General features: G+C 43.7%; 2 protein-coding genes across 2 annotated transcripts in view; one reads left to right on the forward strand and one right to left on the reverse strand.

The window, feature by feature from the left end:
- Positions 1–542: 542 nt before the first annotated feature.
- On the forward strand, positions 543–4163 carry cd7al (cd7 antigen-like). The gene is made up of 5 exons (XM_086157137.1): positions 543–998; positions 1543–1893; positions 2480–2845; positions 3311–3408; positions 3796–4163. Exons 1-5 carry the CDS (start codon positions 935–937, stop codon positions 3994–3996), a joined length of 1080 nt encoding a protein of 359 aa, XP_086013263.1. The 5' UTR covers positions 543–934; the 3' UTR covers positions 3997–4163.
- Positions 4164–5753: 1590 nt separating this feature from the next.
- Positions 5754–18828, reverse strand: part of tnrc6c2 (trinucleotide repeat containing adaptor 6C2) — a 51741-nt gene continuing 38666 nt past the window's right edge. Inside the window, exons 14-23 of the mRNA XM_086157138.1 lie at positions 18739–18822; positions 18077–18359; positions 17461–17625; positions 16413–16604; positions 15827–15976; positions 15535–15651; positions 14845–15060; positions 13888–13961; positions 13480–13619; positions 5754–13049 (exon numbers count right to left, since the gene is read on the reverse strand). Coding sequence (XP_086013264.1) covers positions 12707–13049; positions 13480–13619; positions 13888–13961; positions 14845–15060; positions 15535–15651; positions 15827–15976; positions 16413–16604; positions 17461–17625; positions 18077–18359; positions 18739–18822 — 1764 coding nt within the window. The 3' untranslated portion in view covers positions 5754–12706. The remainder of the gene's footprint in view (positions 13050–13479; positions 13620–13887; positions 13962–14844; positions 15061–15534; positions 15652–15826; positions 15977–16412; positions 16605–17460; positions 17626–18076; positions 18360–18738; positions 18823–18828) is intronic.

The following is an 18828-nucleotide window of genomic DNA, read 5'->3' on the forward strand; positions in this document are numbered from 1 at the left end:
ATAAATTTCAAGAGTTCTACATCCCTCTGAAAGGCTTTTTACAATTTTTGACTTTTCAGAATCAGTTAAATCGCTTTTTTGGCTAATTTTTCCTGAGAAGAATCTCGCTTGCTAATTATGCACACCTTGATATAGGGTGTTGATCTCCTAAGGCCACGCCCTCCCTCGATACACAAATACACATCACCTCATATGCATTAAATCCAATAATCATTCAAGTTTTATATAGCTCGGAGTTGGAAATTATGGATAAAATGATGATACAGTCAAAATAATCACTTGCCTAATAATTGTGCACATGACTGGGATAAACTCTGGCCCCCTGCAACCCCAAGCGCAGGATAAGCAGTATAGATAATGAATTAATTTTTCAGTTGAAATTGGCAATGATCTTTTAAAATGGATCATAAAAATCTGTAGACACATTTGCATTGTGTATCATTCATTTTTTCAGCGTATGACAGTTATTCTATAATGTGCTTTTGGGAGCTGTTCCACAATGAAGTAGATTTTGATTGCGCACCGCAAGGTAATTACATGAGTCATACTTCTGTCTACTCAAATTATTTAACAGTTTTTCACGTATTCACACAAACTGACAGCCACCGTGCTAAGAGCAATTTTTTTTGTGATTTGTTTTTTTCAACATTTTCAAAACCTAGATGAAACCTGAAGTTTTCACGGGGCCGACATATGTGCTTTCTTTAAATGTGAAAAAAAACCCAAAACGGTTGTACCGCAGATGGGGAGGCAAGGGGCTCTGACCTGTCATGGAGGTTGACTCATTGTCAGCTTCCTCTTTGTTCAATCTTGAGGTTTCAAGGAGGAGCTTCAGGGAGTTCCTCTTAAGTGAAATTTATAAGCCACTGTGTTTTTCTCGGTACTTCAATACCCCGGATCCCCGGATCCCGAGCCACTCTCCAGGCGCGCGGCGATGTCGGCGTTCCGAGTCTTGTTCCTGGCTGGCCATTGGATGCTGATGCTGCAGGTTTGCTCAGGTGAGATCTCGCTTTTTTTTTTTTTTGGCACTTATGAAAGCATGAATTATCACAAAATTTGGGAAGAAATCTAAACATGGGTGTGTGTCCACCAAGAGCTTTTTATTATGTATTTAATTCTTTTTTTAAAGCATGATGAGCGCTTCGGGTCTAACTATCAGACACTGAGTTGCTTTATAAAAGCATTATTTCAAATGCAGGACTTTAATAAAAAGCAAAAAAAGTGCAATATTGAAATTGCAGGAAATATATATTTATGAATATTTTAAATGTCATTGATACATCAGGCATGTGATTTAGATAAAAAGAATTAAGTATATTATATCTCAAAAATTTGTATATAAACATATAAACAATAGCTTTTTTTGTATTTTTAAATATATATTTGGACTCTGATAAACATAATGACAGACCATTTTTGATTTTTATTCAAATGCGTTTCGGATTTAAATGATTTTCTTCGAAGGAAAGGGATTTTTTTTTTTTTTTCATTGACCTAGTACCGTCTGAAGTGTTCAGTGCTTTCTTTTTCTTCCCCGTTCAGTTCACAGTGATGTGACGTTCCTTGAGAGGCAGGAAGGCGGCTCGGTGCGTCTGCCTTGCGAGATCGGGCTGACCAACAGCACCGCCATCGCCTTCCGCTTGAAACGCACCTTGCTGCATTCCAAGGATGTGCTTTTCATGTTCAACGGGGAAAAACCCGTGTTGAGCACCGACTTCACTGACCGAGCCGTGGCCACCGGGGACCCTGGCAGCGGCTTCCTGGAGGTGGCCATCTCCGATCTGAAGCCCAGCGACACCGACCGCTACTACTTCGAGTTCATCATATACAAACAGTCATCCGAGGACGAGGTGGTGCCCGGGAAGACTGAATTCTTCCTCCTGGTCGGCTCTGGTGAGTGTTTTTCACCTTAAATTAAAACAAGGAAACACATCCATCTGTCCTCTTAAGACAAATCCACAAGGTTTTATCTGGTTAAATTGTCTGCCACTTTCCAGATGAGTGTAAAAGCTATTTAAAAGTTTAACGCTTCTGCATTTCCTCTCCGCTGGAGTGTTTTTATCATGTGAGATTACTGTTTTCATCGCCGTCACCTTTCTGGGTGTTAAATATCTGTAAATTATCAGAAGCGTACTTGTCCCGCTGGTCATCACGGTTCGTCTGATCTGCCACGCATTTTTCATGATAGCGAATACTCCAACATGACTGCTTGAATTAAAATGATCGGGGATTCTAGTTTACCAGAATGATTCAGAAATTCAGATGTTTTTTTCATGGAAATAACAATCCCAAGGATTCAAGTTTCCGTTCTAAACTCAATTCGCAGGAGGACAGGAAAAACATCCTTATTTGCAAAAACGATGTGTTTCTACTTCACCGAATTTGCTTTTATTCTCTCTATCTGATCCATTTTGAAGGTGTAGTCATTCATGGAGGGGCCGTTTTTAAATAAAACTGTGTTCCCTCTCCCTCCCACGAGACACCTTTGGCTCGGCCGACGTAGACTGGGTTGAGGTTTGCGCCGGCGGCTCGGCCGTGCTCCCCTGTCCCCCGCCCCTCGAAGGCGGCCTGGCGAAAGGGGTCATTCTGAAGCGGCAGAGGGGACGGGCGCCGGCGGAGGTGCTGTACAACTCAACGAAGCGTGGTGGCGGCGGCGGCTCCCAATTCCACGCCGGGCGGCTCAAACTGTCCATGTCCACGGGCACCAGTGACATCACCTACAACCTGACCCTGCTTCAGCTGCAGCCTGAGGACAGCGGCCTGTACAGCTGCCAGCTCCCCCTGCACGGCCGCCCTGACAGCAGCGCCGGGATGGGGAGGCGGGTGGTGTTTGTGTCTGTGCAAGGTGGGTCAAGGCTTCAGGCTGCGGACTAACCCACCCCTCGGACAACGCCGCCGGCCGCCGCCGCCGCCTCAAAAACCATATGAGTTCTTGACTCAATCACGACCATGAACACTGGGGGTCATTCTTTGACCATTAGAGCCCAATAAGGCAATTCATAACAGGAAAACTCTTAATCATGTGACTCACTGGGGGGAAGTGAGAGAGTGATTTGCACCAAAATTTGTTTTGGTTTCATCATATCATCAAAAACAAAAGGCCTCGGCGTGATCGTAGCACTGAATATGCCTCGATGTTGAGAAATGACAATCTCAGGGTTTAAACGTGGCAGACGATGAGACATTGTGAAAGGCCGAAGCAAGTTGAGGGCGTCAGAGGCTGCGACGTGACTTTGTTGGGGTTGGTGCGCCGCACTCCAACGCAGGACTTTCCATGTGACTTTCCACGTTTCCCCTCATCTCCCCGCAGGGTCGAAGTGCAGCTGCAGCAGCTACTCCACCCTGCTGTACGCCCTGTCCTCGGCCGTGGCCGTCCTCCTCCTGGTCTTCATCCTGGTCATCTACCGGGTGAGCGATTCTTCATAGATTCTGTATCTGGAGGCAGAATTCGGCCGCTGTCGCAAACACCTGCACATGCTGGAGTGTGTGTGTGTGTTCTCTGCTTGCAAACCACAAAAACCACTTTGTTTCACAACTTGTTTCTTCAACTTCAACAAAGACCCCTGACTGTTCTTTATATTTAGTTTTAGGTCGACAGGAAGGGAACTTATGCAAAGGTTTTCTTGGTAAATTATAAAAAAAAAAAAAAACAAAAAAAAAAAACCCTTATAGCTGAGGGTTAGTAATCTCTTAACAGACGGCTGCTGGTAAAAGCAGTCGCTCGTGCATGTCGTGCATGTTCTCACACAGGAAGTCATGAGTGTTTGTCACTGATTTGTTTTCTTCCCCTGACAGGTCCGGGCCCACCGCAACATCCGGTCGCTCCCTCCGCCTCCCATCTACGAGGAGATGACGGGTGTGAAGCCACCCGGGCAGAAATGCGCCCCCCGTCTTTTGGACGACAAGCTGTACAAGGACTGGGGGGAAAGGAGAGTGTCAGCTGAAAACCCCTATGAAAGCCCCAGCGGAGCCCTGAGGCCCAGGGCCGCGCCTTAGGACGCCGACAGCTTCGAAGCTGATGAACTTGAATCCCACCCCTGTCCGTCGTTGATTATTCTTCAATTTTACATCGCGCGACGTTGCTCAACTTCTTTCTGCATCGGTGCTTGAGATCTTTCAGTTCATTCTGTGTCGCAAATGCTCAAATAAACTGATTTTATGAAGAATTCAGGACTTGTTCTTATTTTTGCTGACTTGAAAGCTTCTACTCAGCCTTACATTTGAAAACGTTTTTGTTTCGCCTGCTTCCTTCAGGGGTCGCCACGGCCAGCCATCGTCGTACATCGAACCCTATTCTCTGTATCCTCTCTTACACCAACTGATGTAATGTCCTCTTTCACGACATCCATAAATCTTCTCTTTCCAGCCCTTATCCTTATCCTTCGATTAATATATTCACATGACCGCAGCAACTCAGCTCCTATGATCTTCTCGCCAAAACATCCAACATGTGCTGTCCCTCTGATGGACTCATTCCTGATCCTATCCATCCTTGTCACTTCCAAAGAGAACCTCAACATCTTCGTCTCTGCTACGTCAAGCTCTTCTCTTCAATCCCACTGTCTCTAAACCATACAGCATCACTCACACTGTCTTGCAAACTTTACCTTTCACTCTGGCTGATACTCTTTTATCACACATCATCTCTGACATTTCTCTCCACCTGTTCCAAACTGTTTGAACCCATCACTACACCTCTATTCCACACTCTCCATTGTTCTGGACTGTTGACCCTAAGTAGTTGAAATCCTCCACCGTCTTGATCTCCTCTCCCTGTAGCCTCACAGTTCCACCCGGGCTCCTCTCATTCGCACACATATATTCTGTCTTGCTCCGACTAGCCTTCATTCCTCTCCTTTCCAGAGCATACCTCCACGTCTCAAGATTTTTCTCAACGTTTTCTTTGCTCTCACTGCAGATCACAATGTCATCCGCAAACATGATGAGATTCCTGTCTTACCTCATTGGTCAGCCTGTCCGCCGTCGCCGTAAAACAAGATGACCACATATGTAGTCCCACATCCGGCCTGGACTTCTGACCTCTCCGCTGCATACATGTCCTGCACCAGTCTAATAGACATCTCAGCCACTCCAGAATTCCTCATACAGTACCATAACTGTTCTCTTGGCACCCTATTAGATGCTTTTTCTAGGTATACAAAGGTGCAACATAGCCCCTTCTGACCCCAATACTGTGCCGGGATCTGTCTGAGGTTTCTGCGGTAAAAGGCAGACATTTCCTCACCATTGTCGCCAAATGCTTGCACATATGGGGATGTTGGGTTTCTGTAGATCATCTTAAGGAGTGTGGTCTGGCCATGCCATCTGCAATGGGAAATCCGACTTGACTTGACATGCTTTCAAGTCACATTTATTTTGATTGATGCAGAGGCCTATAAGTCAGATATCATAAAGAATTGAGTTTGCTTGATGAGGCGGATTCCAAGACAAGGGAGTTGAGATTCATTTATTTTTGCAAGGTGTAAATTAGGAGGTTCCAAAGATTATTTACTTATTTATTTACAAATATCTTTATAACATATTAATTACTAAATGGCCCTTATCACTGTGTGGACTGCTCACAGAAGTTTTTTTTGTGTGTAATAAGTCAGTTATAATTGCACTGATAGTGGTTCTGAGGTTTGACAGCCAGTCACTGCAAGAGTTAACACACTGTCAATTTGTGTCTCAGAGGCGTCTTTAGTGGGATTTTAAAGGCAGGTTTATAATGAAGAAAAAAAAGGAGAGCCAAGTTACAGCCAAGAAAATTTGCAGTTTATTAATATTGTCCGAAAGGAGCTCCATAATCAATAATGGAAACATTTATTTTCCCGGTGCGCGTCCTTAACAATCACATTCTATGAGGAGAGAGAAGAAGAAAAAAATAAAATAAAATAATTAAAAAAAAAAAAAAAAGAACAACATTAAAAGCCACAACTTTGTATTTCAGTTACAGACATTTTTTCTTTGATTTTTTTTTCCTTTTTCTGTTTTTTTTTTCCTTCTTTTTTCAAAGTAAAGAGAAAGGCAAAGGTAAAATACCCCCCCACCCCACCCTTCGTCCCCTTAAAAAACAAGACGGCTTTAAAAGTCATGGGCTTGAGTTTTCTCTCCAGTACTACCCACAGTGCTTCAGCAGAAGGATAAGCGCTCATTGGTTAAGGATTACACAGCATGGCGACGCAATGTCAAATCTCGCTAAAACATTAATGATGATGATGATGAGGGTGGGGGTATAGTGAAGGAAAACAGGGAGAAAACCAAAAAAACAGAAAAAATAAACAATTAACCCTACATCAAACCCTGAACCCCAAAAAGTCTGAGTCGACAAAAGGCCCCCCCTGGGATTCTCCCCTCCCTATTGTGCATAGATCATGATCCTTTAAAATAACCAGCTCTCTTCCAACGCGGGAAAACATTTCAAAATCTCGCTATCGGGACACGCATGCATGCACGCACGCACATACAAGTGTTAACAAAAGAGTATTCCAGAGAGGAAAGAAAAAAAAAAAAAAGAAAAAATGAAATCTTGCACGGCGTTCCTGGACTACAGGATGGAAAAGAACACAGACAGATGCATTTCTCCGCCATCGTTGTTTTTAAATGTAAAGCGATTTCTACTTGGATTTCACATGTAAAGCACTTTTATTTATTTATTTACTTTTTTTTTTTTTTTTTTTAAGTTGATTCTTAGTCTTATTTGGTAAATATGTAACTTGCTACCGATGTGTTTTTTTTTTTCTTTTTTTTAAATCTTTTATTTTTTTCTTGTCATAAACAAAAGGTACTCTATTAAACTCATAACCTTCAGTGCTTTGCTTGGAGTTTTTCCTATGTTGAGTTTTTCGCCACCCCCCTCCTCCTACACCCTCCCTCCCCAAAAATGGCGGGAGTTGGGTGCCTGGAACCCTGGCCTTCCTGAGACAAAAAAAAAAAAAAATCAATTTTTTTTCTTTCACGAGTGTGCAAGATAAGTGAGCAAACGGCATCGCTTACAGGAAACAAAAACACACACAATGAAATAAAACACCCCGCCATCCAACACCCCTCTTCCCCCGCAACAAACGGACGTGGAGGGATGGCGGGGTTCGACGCTGACGGGGGAGAGCGGACACGGATTTCGATCCCAGAGTTCTGAAAGTAGCAAACGTCTTCATTTTGCAAGATTTTCACACATCCATAACCAATGGAAGATTGAAACATTCCCGTAATAAATGTTCTTTTTTTTTTTTCATCAAACTTCCAACAAATGCTTGTAAACGATGGGTGACTTCTTACTTTCTTTCGTTTTTTTTTTTTGTTTTTTTGTTGTTTTTTTTTTTGCAAGACGACGACAGTAAAGATAGGCACCTCTGAAACGAGTCTTCGCTCCCTCACCGCCCCTTCTTTTCCTCCCTTTTCCATTTATCCAAGAGAAGATTGGGCATGGCGAGTCCCATCTCCAGCTATCTATGGCCACAGTTCTGGTCCCCCACCCCCTCTTTTTTTTGTGTTTTTTCCTCAATAATTACTTTATGTCTATATTAATTGGAACAAAACGGTGCAATACTCGATGATAATCCTTGTCACGGATTATACCACAATAAAAGCCACTGTAAGGTAGATAAACTTTTTTTTTTTTTTTTTTTTTTTTTTACAGATAGAATGAAGAAAAAAAACAAACCAAAACATAATAATCCATTGAGTCCTTGAGTAAACATGTACACATGAATTGTTGCCGTCTGCCGACCGAGACACACGCCAACCAGGATTTGACAAGAGCCACCGATAAACAGAAATGAATAATAACATTAAAAAAAAAAAACAGACGTGGAGTATACATGTACTTTGTGCCCGGCACACAGTTTTCTTGCGCACACATTCATACACGCATCTGACTTTCAAGCACAGGCCTAAAAATGACTTTTACCCTCCCAACCCCCAACCCCCCCCCAAAAAAAATTGTATTTGCAGCACAATACATTTATGATATTCTCTAAAAGCCTCTACATGTACCTGTCAGATGGAGAGAGAGGAAACAACAAAGTACTGACTTCACATTATGTTATTGGCGCTCCATGATTCAAGTATTTCTGTTCAATATCTTATTCTGATATGTCTGTTATTTTTCTCGATTTTTTTTTCCTTTTTTTTTTTTTAAAAAAAAGGGGGGTTAAAATGATCCAGGGTTCAGACAGGCCGATCAGGAGATACAGGTACGAGTACTGCGACACGGGGGCCTGGGTGGGGATACACATATTGCTCATCTTGTAAATAACGGAAAAATAATCGGTTACGATCAGAGTTTGGAGAGCTGATGCCACACACATACACACCCACACACATACACACACAAACTGTACTCATGGTATATGTAGTAGTAGTAGTAGTAGTAGTAATAGTAGTAGTAGTAGTAGTAATAATAATAATAATAATGAGTACACTGCTGTCTTAGGAGAGAGCGGCGGAGAGGAGAGCCTCTCGATGGTGGTGCGTCAGGGGAACCCCCCACCCCTGCCACCCGTCGGAGTTCTCCGCTTGGTACCGGATGCTGGGAGCTCCTCGGCTGTCGGGTCTGTCTGAGCTCGGATCAAGGCAGTTTACAGAAACAGGCAATTGTGATTTTTGCTCGTGTGCTGCAGGACGGCAGGTCCTGAAAGGTAGCCTTTTCCGTTTTTTTTTTTTTTGTTTTTTTTTTGTGTGTTTAGTTATTTTTGTTAAGACTTTGTACCTCTTGAAATGTGCCCTCCCCCCCTCTGCCTCCTGCTGAGGAGAGCGCGGTGGGAGAGGCTGATACAGCGGGCCAGAGCCGTCCGGCTCCGTGGAAATGTACAGTTCAGTGGCGTCCGCTTTGAGCAGGACACAAACATAACAAGGTCAAATACAGCATCCACAAAAAAACAAAACAAACAAATAGGCCCCCCCCCCCCCCAACCCCAGCCATCAGCGGCTGGAGATGTTTCAGCTAGAAGTGCAGAGCTTTAACATAGTATAGATCTGTTTTTTCCCCCCCATTTAGATTTTTTAAGCATTGTTTTTCTTTTAGATTTTTATGTCAAACTTCATAAAAATGACGTTAAAATGCATTTTTTTTTTTTTGGTTTTAAAAAAATATGTACCCGGGATTACCCATCATTGACTGTGCACTGGAGCAAACTTGGAACCCCTCCCCTGTTGAGTTAAGATCCTCTCCTCAGCGCGGGGGGGCATTCCCCCGCAGACAAAAAAAAAAAAAGGAAACAACAAACAAACAAAAAGCAAAAACAAATCTCAGCTGTTTCAGGGTGTGAATCTGACGCCCATTGGTTTGATCCTTCCTGCCCTCCCCCTCGCCCCCCCGCTGCACCCTTGCAAAGGTAAATCCCAACCCCCCCCTCCTCACCCAGTGTGAAGAACAGAAGTGCTTTCTAGAAAGAAAAAAAAAAAAAAGGTACAGTAAGACACCCCAAACTTCTACATTGGCACCTTTCACACTAACATTGCTCCCCCCCTTCCTGGTAAACGTCGTGGCGCTGGCGTTGCTGCAGATAGCCTTTTTTTTAAAGAATTTTTTTCTTTTAAATTTATGCTCTCACAGTAGAAATGGCCGACAAGAGAGCTGCATCTCGTACTTGATGTCAACAAGTAACTCCCCTACCCTGAGATGGAGCCGGACAGAAGTGCCTGGCCGGCACATAGAGAGAGAAGGGGGGGGGCGAGAAAGATAGAAAGAGAGAAAGAGAGAGAGGGAGAGAGAGAGAGAGAGAGAGGGGCGGCCTTGGATAAAGTGTTGAGTACGTGACAGTGTTCTGGCGACCCGGGCCTGACCTTACAGGAGCGGCAGCCATTTTGAAGTGTGGACAAGAAAGTAAAGGGCCCCGGCCTCTAGTCATTTGCATAGAAACAGGAACGAGGGCCTGTTGGTGCCTGGTCAGGAAGGGGAGCGGGAGCTGCTGAATTTAGTCAAGGAGGAGGTTTAGCGTAGCAGCTAGGCGAAGGGCAAAGGGGGGGGTGGGCGGCCGGCAGGTGGAGCAGCATGGAGCGACGAGCATACACACCCCTGTCTGAGACGACCTAATTTTTTTTTTTTTCCTTTTTAAAACACATCTCTACAATACTACCTGGAAGTACTACAGAATACTGTCGAACGCAAATTGAAAAAACAGAAAATGAAAATAAAAGCATGATCATTTCAAAACAAATCGACAATCAATAACGGTCTGTAGTATTGATCCTTGTTTTTGCATTCAATACACAGGATGAACATACAGAGGCACCTCCGACCAAAGTGTTTCTGCATATGAACAGTGAGGGGCTCCGTCAGTAGCCAGTCATTTGTGGACGAGGACGACGTCCATGGAACGTAAAGACAAATATGAACCCGAGCAAAAAAAAAAAAAAAACCTCCAGAAATATGACTATTACATCTTCCAGCTAAAGTGATCTTTGTGTCAAAGAACTGAGAGATCGGGTGGGGGTGGGGGGGGCAAAGAGGGCGCAGGACCTCCCCCCCCCCCCGGTGTTGGAGAGCTGTGATTGGCCAGTCTTCGGATGAGTTGCTTTATTGCCCGACTGAGCCCGGGAGGAAGTGCGCCGCCCGGCGCCGAGGGGGGCGGGCGTGGCGGGGCCGCAGCAGAGAGGCACTCAACAGACCGCCACCCACTCGCTCACCAAACGGGTGTCGGGAGACGGCCGGTGCCGCGGGTCCCGGGGGGCGGGGGGGCCTCCAAGCAGAACGAGGCGAAACATTTTGGGAGTAACAGTGATATTCAATTTTGATATCATTCAGAGAAGAAAGTAAAATAAAAAATATATCACAGACTGCAGCGCCCCCCCCCCCCCCCCTTCAGTCTCAGTTTCCCTTCATCCAGCTACCAGAGGAAAAATGGCAGAAACTTTTAAGGAATACATACAGTACATGAAAGAGCAGTTTTCAAAGTTGTTCCTGCCTTTTTTTTTTTTTTTTTTTTTTTAACTTATTGGATTGCGGTTGAAGCGGTTTGCTCTTCATAAGTGCTTTGATAAAAACCTTTTGAATGTTAGAAAAGTCTCAAGTCTCTCCTCTGTTTGTACAGTACCAAACGCCGGGAACACTCGTAGGTCTACTGCATTAGGAAAAAAAACAAACAAACAAAAAAACCCCTCTTATTTGGTTTTGTGCCAGATACCCCAGTCGGCCGATCCCCCGCCGTAAGTTCACTTCCTGTTGGGTGTGGCGCGCAGAGAGGAAATGTGCACTTGCTCCGGTCAAAAGCTGCATCTTCCTCTCTTTGCATTATTCCAGTTTTCCCCGACAGTTTTTTAAAAAAAGGGGAGGGTGGTGGGGGGGTCGGGGGTGGGATCGGCACCCTGGAGGGGAATCCAGAGGGGTTCAGGTCTTTTGAGGTTCAGAAAAAAAAAAATCTGCTGCCAACAGCAGGAATTTAAAAACAAAACCAAAAAAAAGAAAAAAAGGGAAATCAGAGAGTAACCAGCTCTGGTGGACATCGAGTGTGGACGGAACAGAAGGTCTGGTGTGAATATATTGCACAAAGTAGCTGTCACTTAAAAAGACGAGACTTCCTCTGTAGAGCTGGCGGTGCAGACCCCCCCCATCCACTGCCCCCGGAGGGAGGGGGGGCTCCATTTCAGAACAGGCCAATAGAAAATCCAACAGAGAGCCATCTAGGCCACCCGGGTTCCCGAGCTGAACTGGAGGATCCGGTCTCACAGGCGTTAATGATTTGGGTGTCAACGTTACTTCCATACGCATTTGTGTGTGTGTGTGTGTTTATGTGTGCGCGCACACAGAGACACACGGAGGTTGACGAATATTCTCTCTCAGCTTATACATTGTGACATATCAAATAAAAAAAAAAAAAAAACAAAACCAAAAAAAAAAAAAAAAAAACATTTAAACAGCTGTTTCGACATCTCTGAGGAGGAGACGGTCTTTAAATAATCAAGCTGATGATTGGTTGGCCAGTCACGCGGCCAGGCCTTCGAACTGCCCGGAGGACGGCGCTCACCGCCGGACGTATCCTGTACCACTTGCTGGCTCAGAGGTGAAACTGTGCAAGATTTTTTTTTTTTTCAAATCTATTTCTTCAGTTACAAAAACATAACTCAAAAAAAAAAAAAAAAAAAAAAAAAAAAAAAAAAAAAAAAAAGGCGGCTTGGGAAGAACCTGGGCCAGAGAGCACTTAAGGCTAATATTAGTGCTGAGAAACGAACGTTAACGAAACTAGTAAAGGTCTTTGAACCACATCATTGGCCATGGACATGCTGGGAATGGTCGTTTTAAGTCTTATTTTGGGATGATTTTTTTTTTTCTTTCTCAGTCTCAGATGGCAGCTTTGATTGCTTCTCCTAAAAATTACTGCACACAAAAAGTTATGTATATTTACGGCAACAAAAAAAAAAATATACTCATAAGGTTTCTTTGTGTCGTGCCTCACTTCTTTTTTGTCTGAATGACAGATTTCAAAAATACAAACAAAACCTTTTCCTTTCAAAAACGGTGAAGTCCAACAAAGACCAAAAACAAGAGGAAAATGTGAAACAGAGTGGCTGGAGTGTGCAGTCTGTGTGGTGGAACCCCAGCGTTCTGATTAACAATTCACAGTTCAAAACAGATCTAATCGATACTGATTATCGCCACATGATTTGCTTGGGTTTTGCTCCTGTTCATATTGTTCTTTCAGCCCTACCCGTCACCGTCTTGCATGTCAACGGTGCCGGCGACGGGTTAGTGTACTGCGGCGTCCTTCTACATGGACTCCCCGCTGAGCAGGTCTCCAGGCAGCAGGGTGTTGATAGGGGTGGGGCTGCCGATCACCCGGGCGTCCTCTCCGCTCGGCGGCCCCCACAGGCTAGAGTACTGGGGTACCCCTCCCCAAAGCAGATCACCTCCGCTGGCTTTGCCGCCGCCGCTGCTCCACTGACTGATGGAGTGAGACTGCGCCGCTCCGCCCATCCTGTTCTGATTGGTTCCTGGGTTGGCCTGCCAACTAGTGGTGTTTGCCCCCAGCGACTGGCCTTGTGCAAAGAAGCGGTTCACTTCCTCCTCGCCGGCGAACTCCGCCAGGATGGTTGTATTTCCAAGCACGCACCTTGATGAGGCAGAACAGCCATCGATCAAACAGAGAAAGTGAAACGATTGTCTTTTGCCGACCGGATTCGGATCTTTTGTTCAGTATTTCATGCAGCAGGAGCTGTCACTTGAACCAAAACCAACTGTGGGTTAAAAAGCGCTTCAGACTTATTATCAATTCAGTGTCACTTTGACCATCAGAAATATTATTTATTCATTGGGGGTTCGCCCTGGAATGGGTGATCACAGTTCCTCATATAGACACACAACCATTCACTCTCTCACATGTCATAAATAGACATACAACTATTGGTTGGATTTGGTTAGATCAAAAACCGCAACTTCCTGTCATGCCCCCAAATGGAAGCACATTTGACGAGAACCAAATATATCTATTTCACTCAAATCAGCTCGCCAGCGCTGATTTGACAACTGGCGACGACACTTACATGTGCAAAGACTTCTGGGCCTTGGCAGCTTCGTCCTTGGAGCTGTAGCGCACGACAGCATTGCCTTGGGTCAGATTGAGGTGGAATGTTATCAACGGGCCGTGCTGCATGCACAGGGTCCGCAAAGTGGAACCATCGATCTGTGGCACGCAGGGAAGAGGGAAAAGAAAGATGGTGGGCTTAAGCAATGTGGACAGTTCTCAAATATAAATCAAACTTCTGTTGTGCATTTGGGGACTTGCTCTAGGACATTATACCAAGAAAAGTTAAATGTTGGGAAAATGCAAATCATTTTAAAAAGTGTGGTCCAGACCTGCTCTATATGGTACGTGTAAGCAGACAGCTGTGTTGTAATTTGGCACTGTAGGAATAAAATCTTACTCAACCTGACAACTAGGAAGTACTCACTTGTGGGGTAAGATTCCTCAGCACCAGCCAGCTGCTGGTCCTGTTGGAGCTGTCAGTGCTCCATGTGGTTCCCTCTGTAACAGTTATATTACTTTGGTTATTTTTAAGTTTTCTCCTTTGCTTACATAATAACAATAATAATAATAATGATAATAATAATAATAATAAAAATAATGATAATATCAAGCCATTTAGAGGGGATTTCTAGTCAAAGGGCACAGATGAAATAACTACACATTGGCACTGTGCTATTTCTGTAGAAACTGTACAATTTCTAAGTGTGGAGCTTAGGAGCTCTCCGGGTACACAACACTGCGTCAAAAATCTAAGCAAATAAATAAAAAAATTAAAACCAAAACACTTCAGTTTCATGTTGGCTGCGTACACAAACAAGTCTATTCTACAGAGCCAGATTGCTATGATGGCTCTGAAACGGAAACCGTTATGATTTGATGTGATTGTTTTTCACTTTTGTATTCCGCACTCTGCTGTTAGAGAGCTGACTTCCTTTCTTGCTTACGGAAAAAGGCAGGGTGTAAACGCAGTCATGTGCATAATGTGAGCCGGGGCCTCATATGAAGAAACCTCAAGAGCTCAGTTCAGTGGGGCCATCATGCAGAGATTGCAAGGTGAGAACTAGTTGAGATCTCTGCATTCTTATCAGCTCTGTTTGATGGCAAAGAAATCCACTCATATACAGTATCTAGTAGCTTTGATTCAAGAGTTACGGTTTCTCTGCATGGCCTAAAATCCTGTAAATTTCTTATTCTCCCTCCTTCCTACTATTATCTATTATTGTTATGTTTTGCTTGAAACTCTAGCACAACAATTTCCTTTGGGATAAATAAAGTTGTTCTTATCTTATCTTATCTTAAATGGTTTCAGTTAACAATAGATCTTTGCAACAAAGCATATAAATGAAAATAAAAAAAGAGAGGAGAATATTTTGATTCACACCAGTGGAGTAGGAGCCACTCCAGCCTTGTGACAGCCCCAATGAGTTGCCCCCCCAGGTTGAAGCAGGCTTGGTATTGGTGAGACCTGGTGGGGGTCGGGAAGGAGCTGTTGTGTTTCGCGGGCCTTGGGGAACTTTCCAAAGCTCATGGGTCAGGGAGACCTGGCTCTGGGTGATGGGCCCGGGAGACCAGGTGGACTTCACGTCAGACAGTTTCCCTTTAGGGTGGAACGAATGTAAGAGAGAGGAGTTACTACAACAGGCAGAGATGAATTTGCAACAACAACTATGTCTTGAAGGTTTCACAAACACCCAGCTTGTTTTGAAATGCAAAGAGAAGGAGTAGCATAGCACCCACCCCCACACACACAAAAATCACATTGTGCAAAATTCTGCATAGAGTCTTATCTAGTTCTGGTATAAATCACAGTGCTTGTACAGATGTTATAACCACACAGGGTTTTTATTGTTTATTTTGTTTTTTTATTTTCCAGTTTGGCTCATATGATTAGCGGTCATTTCAGCGGCTTTAAGATGCGACTTGAAGCAAGTAAGGTCACAAAAACAGGTTGAAGGTAAAGGTCAGGTTAGGGAGAAGCCTGTTACGGAGAGCTACGAGGCCACACTTTAGGCAAAGGGAGGTTTTATCAGGTCCATATACAGGGAAGGGGGGGGGCACTCTGGTTGTGTACCTGAGCTCTCTCCATCAGGGGCTGACAAACTGAAAGAGCTAGAGTAGACACTGATGGGCCAGTCACAGCTGGTTGATGGCAAAGAGCCATTCTGAAGAGGTGAAGCTCGGGAAGTGGCTATTTCGTCGTAGAAGTAGCATTGAGACAGAAATAAAAAAATGAACTTCATGTCATCAGCAAAAGCAATATCTACGGGCCTGTGGTTTAGAAGAAACTAACATGGCTCAAGATGGAGGATATTGTAAGTCAGGTTCCTTGCTGTCAATTGTGTATGTTTTTTTTTTTCCCTTACCTCCATTCCTGTCCCGCAGCAAGTATCTGTTCACGTCCTGGATATTTGTGTTAATGGTGGGACCGCTTGGGACGCTGCCAGGGGTCATGTTGGGGTCATTCTCTGGGTCTATGTTCTGAAGGCCTTTCCACGGTACACCAGGGCAGAATTCTGAAAGACAGATAAAAGTTCAAGTGGGAACTTAATAGACTTGGCTTAAACTTAAATTCACCATTAATAACCATTCAAAGCTCACATTACTTCCCATTGCAGTTGTATGATCTAGAATCTTGATCATACAACTGCTTCTGTCTTACGTCTCCCTGATTTTTTATAATGTGTGCGTATGTGAGAAGTTACTGTTAGTGGCAAACAAAACACTGGTGTGCATTACAAACAAACTTTGCTTGTGTGCCCCCCCATTGTTATTTGTTAATGTAAGGATTTTGCACTGTCAAACTGTGCTGAATTAATTGTGACAGTATGTTATTACTGACAACTGCTATAAATAATATAAACTGAAACTATTGAAATTAGAACGACGCAAATGATATACATCAGCCGTCCAAAATATTAGCAGTATTATGTGTTGCAATGTTGTCCTAACCTGGAGGCCAGTTGATGTTGGTCCCATTTGAGATCTTTTCATTGGGGGTCTTCCCCTGGCCCCAGTTATCAGGGGGCACCAGTGGGCTGGCGGGGGACTCCGAGCTTGACATTAGATTGTATGGGCTGTATGAGTCCTCCAGCTGGGGGGGTTTCCCGGGGGGTCCCAGGGTAGAGGCAGCAGATATGGCACCTGAAATATGGAAAAAGCATACATAGAACAATTTAGTTCATAACTAGCAAGGGGACAGACTGTGGGGTGTTGATACAGAATAAAATAATCAGTATACTGCACGTTTTTTCATTTACAAACGGATGAGGTATGGAACATCATTCTATGCAATGGTTCTTTTGTCAAGTACTAACAGAGGGCTGGAAATTCAAAACTAAAAGGAAATAGAGGGTGTTTTGACAGTTGAAAGATTCTTATCACAACTCCACAGCTGGTAGTCTAGTTGTGAAACAAATTGCAATGTGTCACGATTCTCAAAAATGAATGTTGTGAAAACTTTCTTATGCATTAACAGCTTAACAAAGTCAGCCTCCGTCACAATCAAAGGATTGTTTACCGATACTGCAAATGTTTTATCTATAGATGTTTGAAATCCAATATCTTGGCTTGTAGATGCAAAATAGTTGTGTGGGCTCTTGCTCATCCTCAATGCTGCGGTATTTGTCAGGTTTGTTAATGTTTGATTGAGATAATCCATTTTAAGTGCAACACTAGTTGGCTTATACTGCTTAAAATGATCAAAAGGAATTTGAAAAAACAAGAGGTGAGACATGTTTAGCTGCCGGCAGAGGTGGGCAAATTTAAGCCATTTTGACACTTTGCTTGAGCACATTTTTCTAGTATTTATTGTTTATTAACCAATTTTTGGATAATAACTAGATACATACACATTGATACTCCAGCTCTGTAGTGAGATCACTCAATAGTATTCACCTGTGAGAATTAAGGTTTCTTTGAAAATGCAGAGATAAAGCCTGCTGTAAGAAACACACAGGGAATGTGTGCATATTGATATAAATTTTCTTCTTTGACTTACCATGCTTGTTGAGGTTGTTCTCCATATTTGAAGAGTTGCTAGAGAGGTTATCCATGGAGTTGGAGTGTGTCCACTGGGAGAGGCGGGACTGGGGCTGAGGAGGTTCCTTCAGGGACAGACCCCCAACCTCCATGCAGTTTACATTCATGTTTGGATTCAGTCCAGCTATACACAAAACACAAAAGCGTACAAAAAATAAGAAAACCACAGGTATATTGACATTTAGCATTGTTACAAACGATTCATGATTAAGGACTGATGATCGTGTGAGTTCAGTGTATCTATTTGAGTCGAACCACACTCCAGTAGGTCAGAGCTTTATTAAGTTACTGGTTTTTGAATTATGGACAAACACAAACACTTCAAGCTTTTGTTTCAGTCTAAAATAAGGTAAAAAGCAAAGTATGGCAAAGTATAGTGTGGCTTTTAATGTGAGAAGGCCATTTTTGTAGGCATAGTTAACACGCTGTCATATGGCCTATACAAGACAAATGTATAATCTTTGAATGTTGTCAACGGCAGACACATTACTGATGTAACAAAAGGGACCATTATGAATACATTGCAATAATGGTGACGTCCCAGCTTTTCAAACATTTAGCATTGGGAGACTCACAAAGAGGGTAGGTGCTGTAGGCATTGGGGGAAGATGGTGGCTCTTTGGTGTGCAGTGTATCGGTGAGGCCCGGAGCCTGATGTGGGCCTGAAAAGGGGTCCAGGGTTGATTTGCTGGAGCCAGGGCCTCCAGCGGGGCCACCAGGGGGATGCAGACCAGCAGGGGAGGAGGAAGAGGAAGAGGAATGAGAGGGTAGTTGCTGCTGCTTCATCAGCAGCGCCTGGTACAGTTGACGCTGGTGCTGCTGGATCTGCTGCTGCATGTTGGTGATTGTACGTGCAACCTGAGAGAGAAGAGGAAGATTGTCACAAAAAGCGGCAGACAAAGCAAGATTATTTATCTAACCATTATTAATGGAAACTGAAAAAGAATATGAAGAGAGAAGGATAAGAAAAAAAACAGTTGATGCAAGAGAAGCCTTTTTGTGTAATTAAAAGCTCTTAAAAAGGCAGCTTTAAAAGAATACAAAAATCCTGAATGGTGACTTAGGTCATATGGCAAATTTCAGAAGCTCACATTTGCTCACATTTTCACAACTGATCACGTTACAATGAACTGACTGACAGGAGGAGTCAAAACAGTTTTTCAAGAAGTGGTATCAGTATTTAGGTCGCCAGAGTGTGGGATCCAGAGGAAGAGTTGAGGCGGAATCAATGACTCACTTGCTGCTCTTGTTGTCTAATGGGGCCAGAAACATTGCGTTGCGCCTGCATCATTTGCTGCTGGATTTGTAAACGCTGGTACGCCTGCAA

This window comes from Fistularia commersonii, chromosome 12, assembly GCF_037954325.1.
Source record: "Fistularia commersonii isolate RoL2024-O1a breed Wild chromosome 12, RoL_Fcom_v1.0, whole genome shotgun sequence".
NCBI classification, from domain to species: Eukaryota; Metazoa; Chordata; class Actinopteri; order Syngnathiformes; family Fistulariidae; genus Fistularia; species Fistularia commersonii.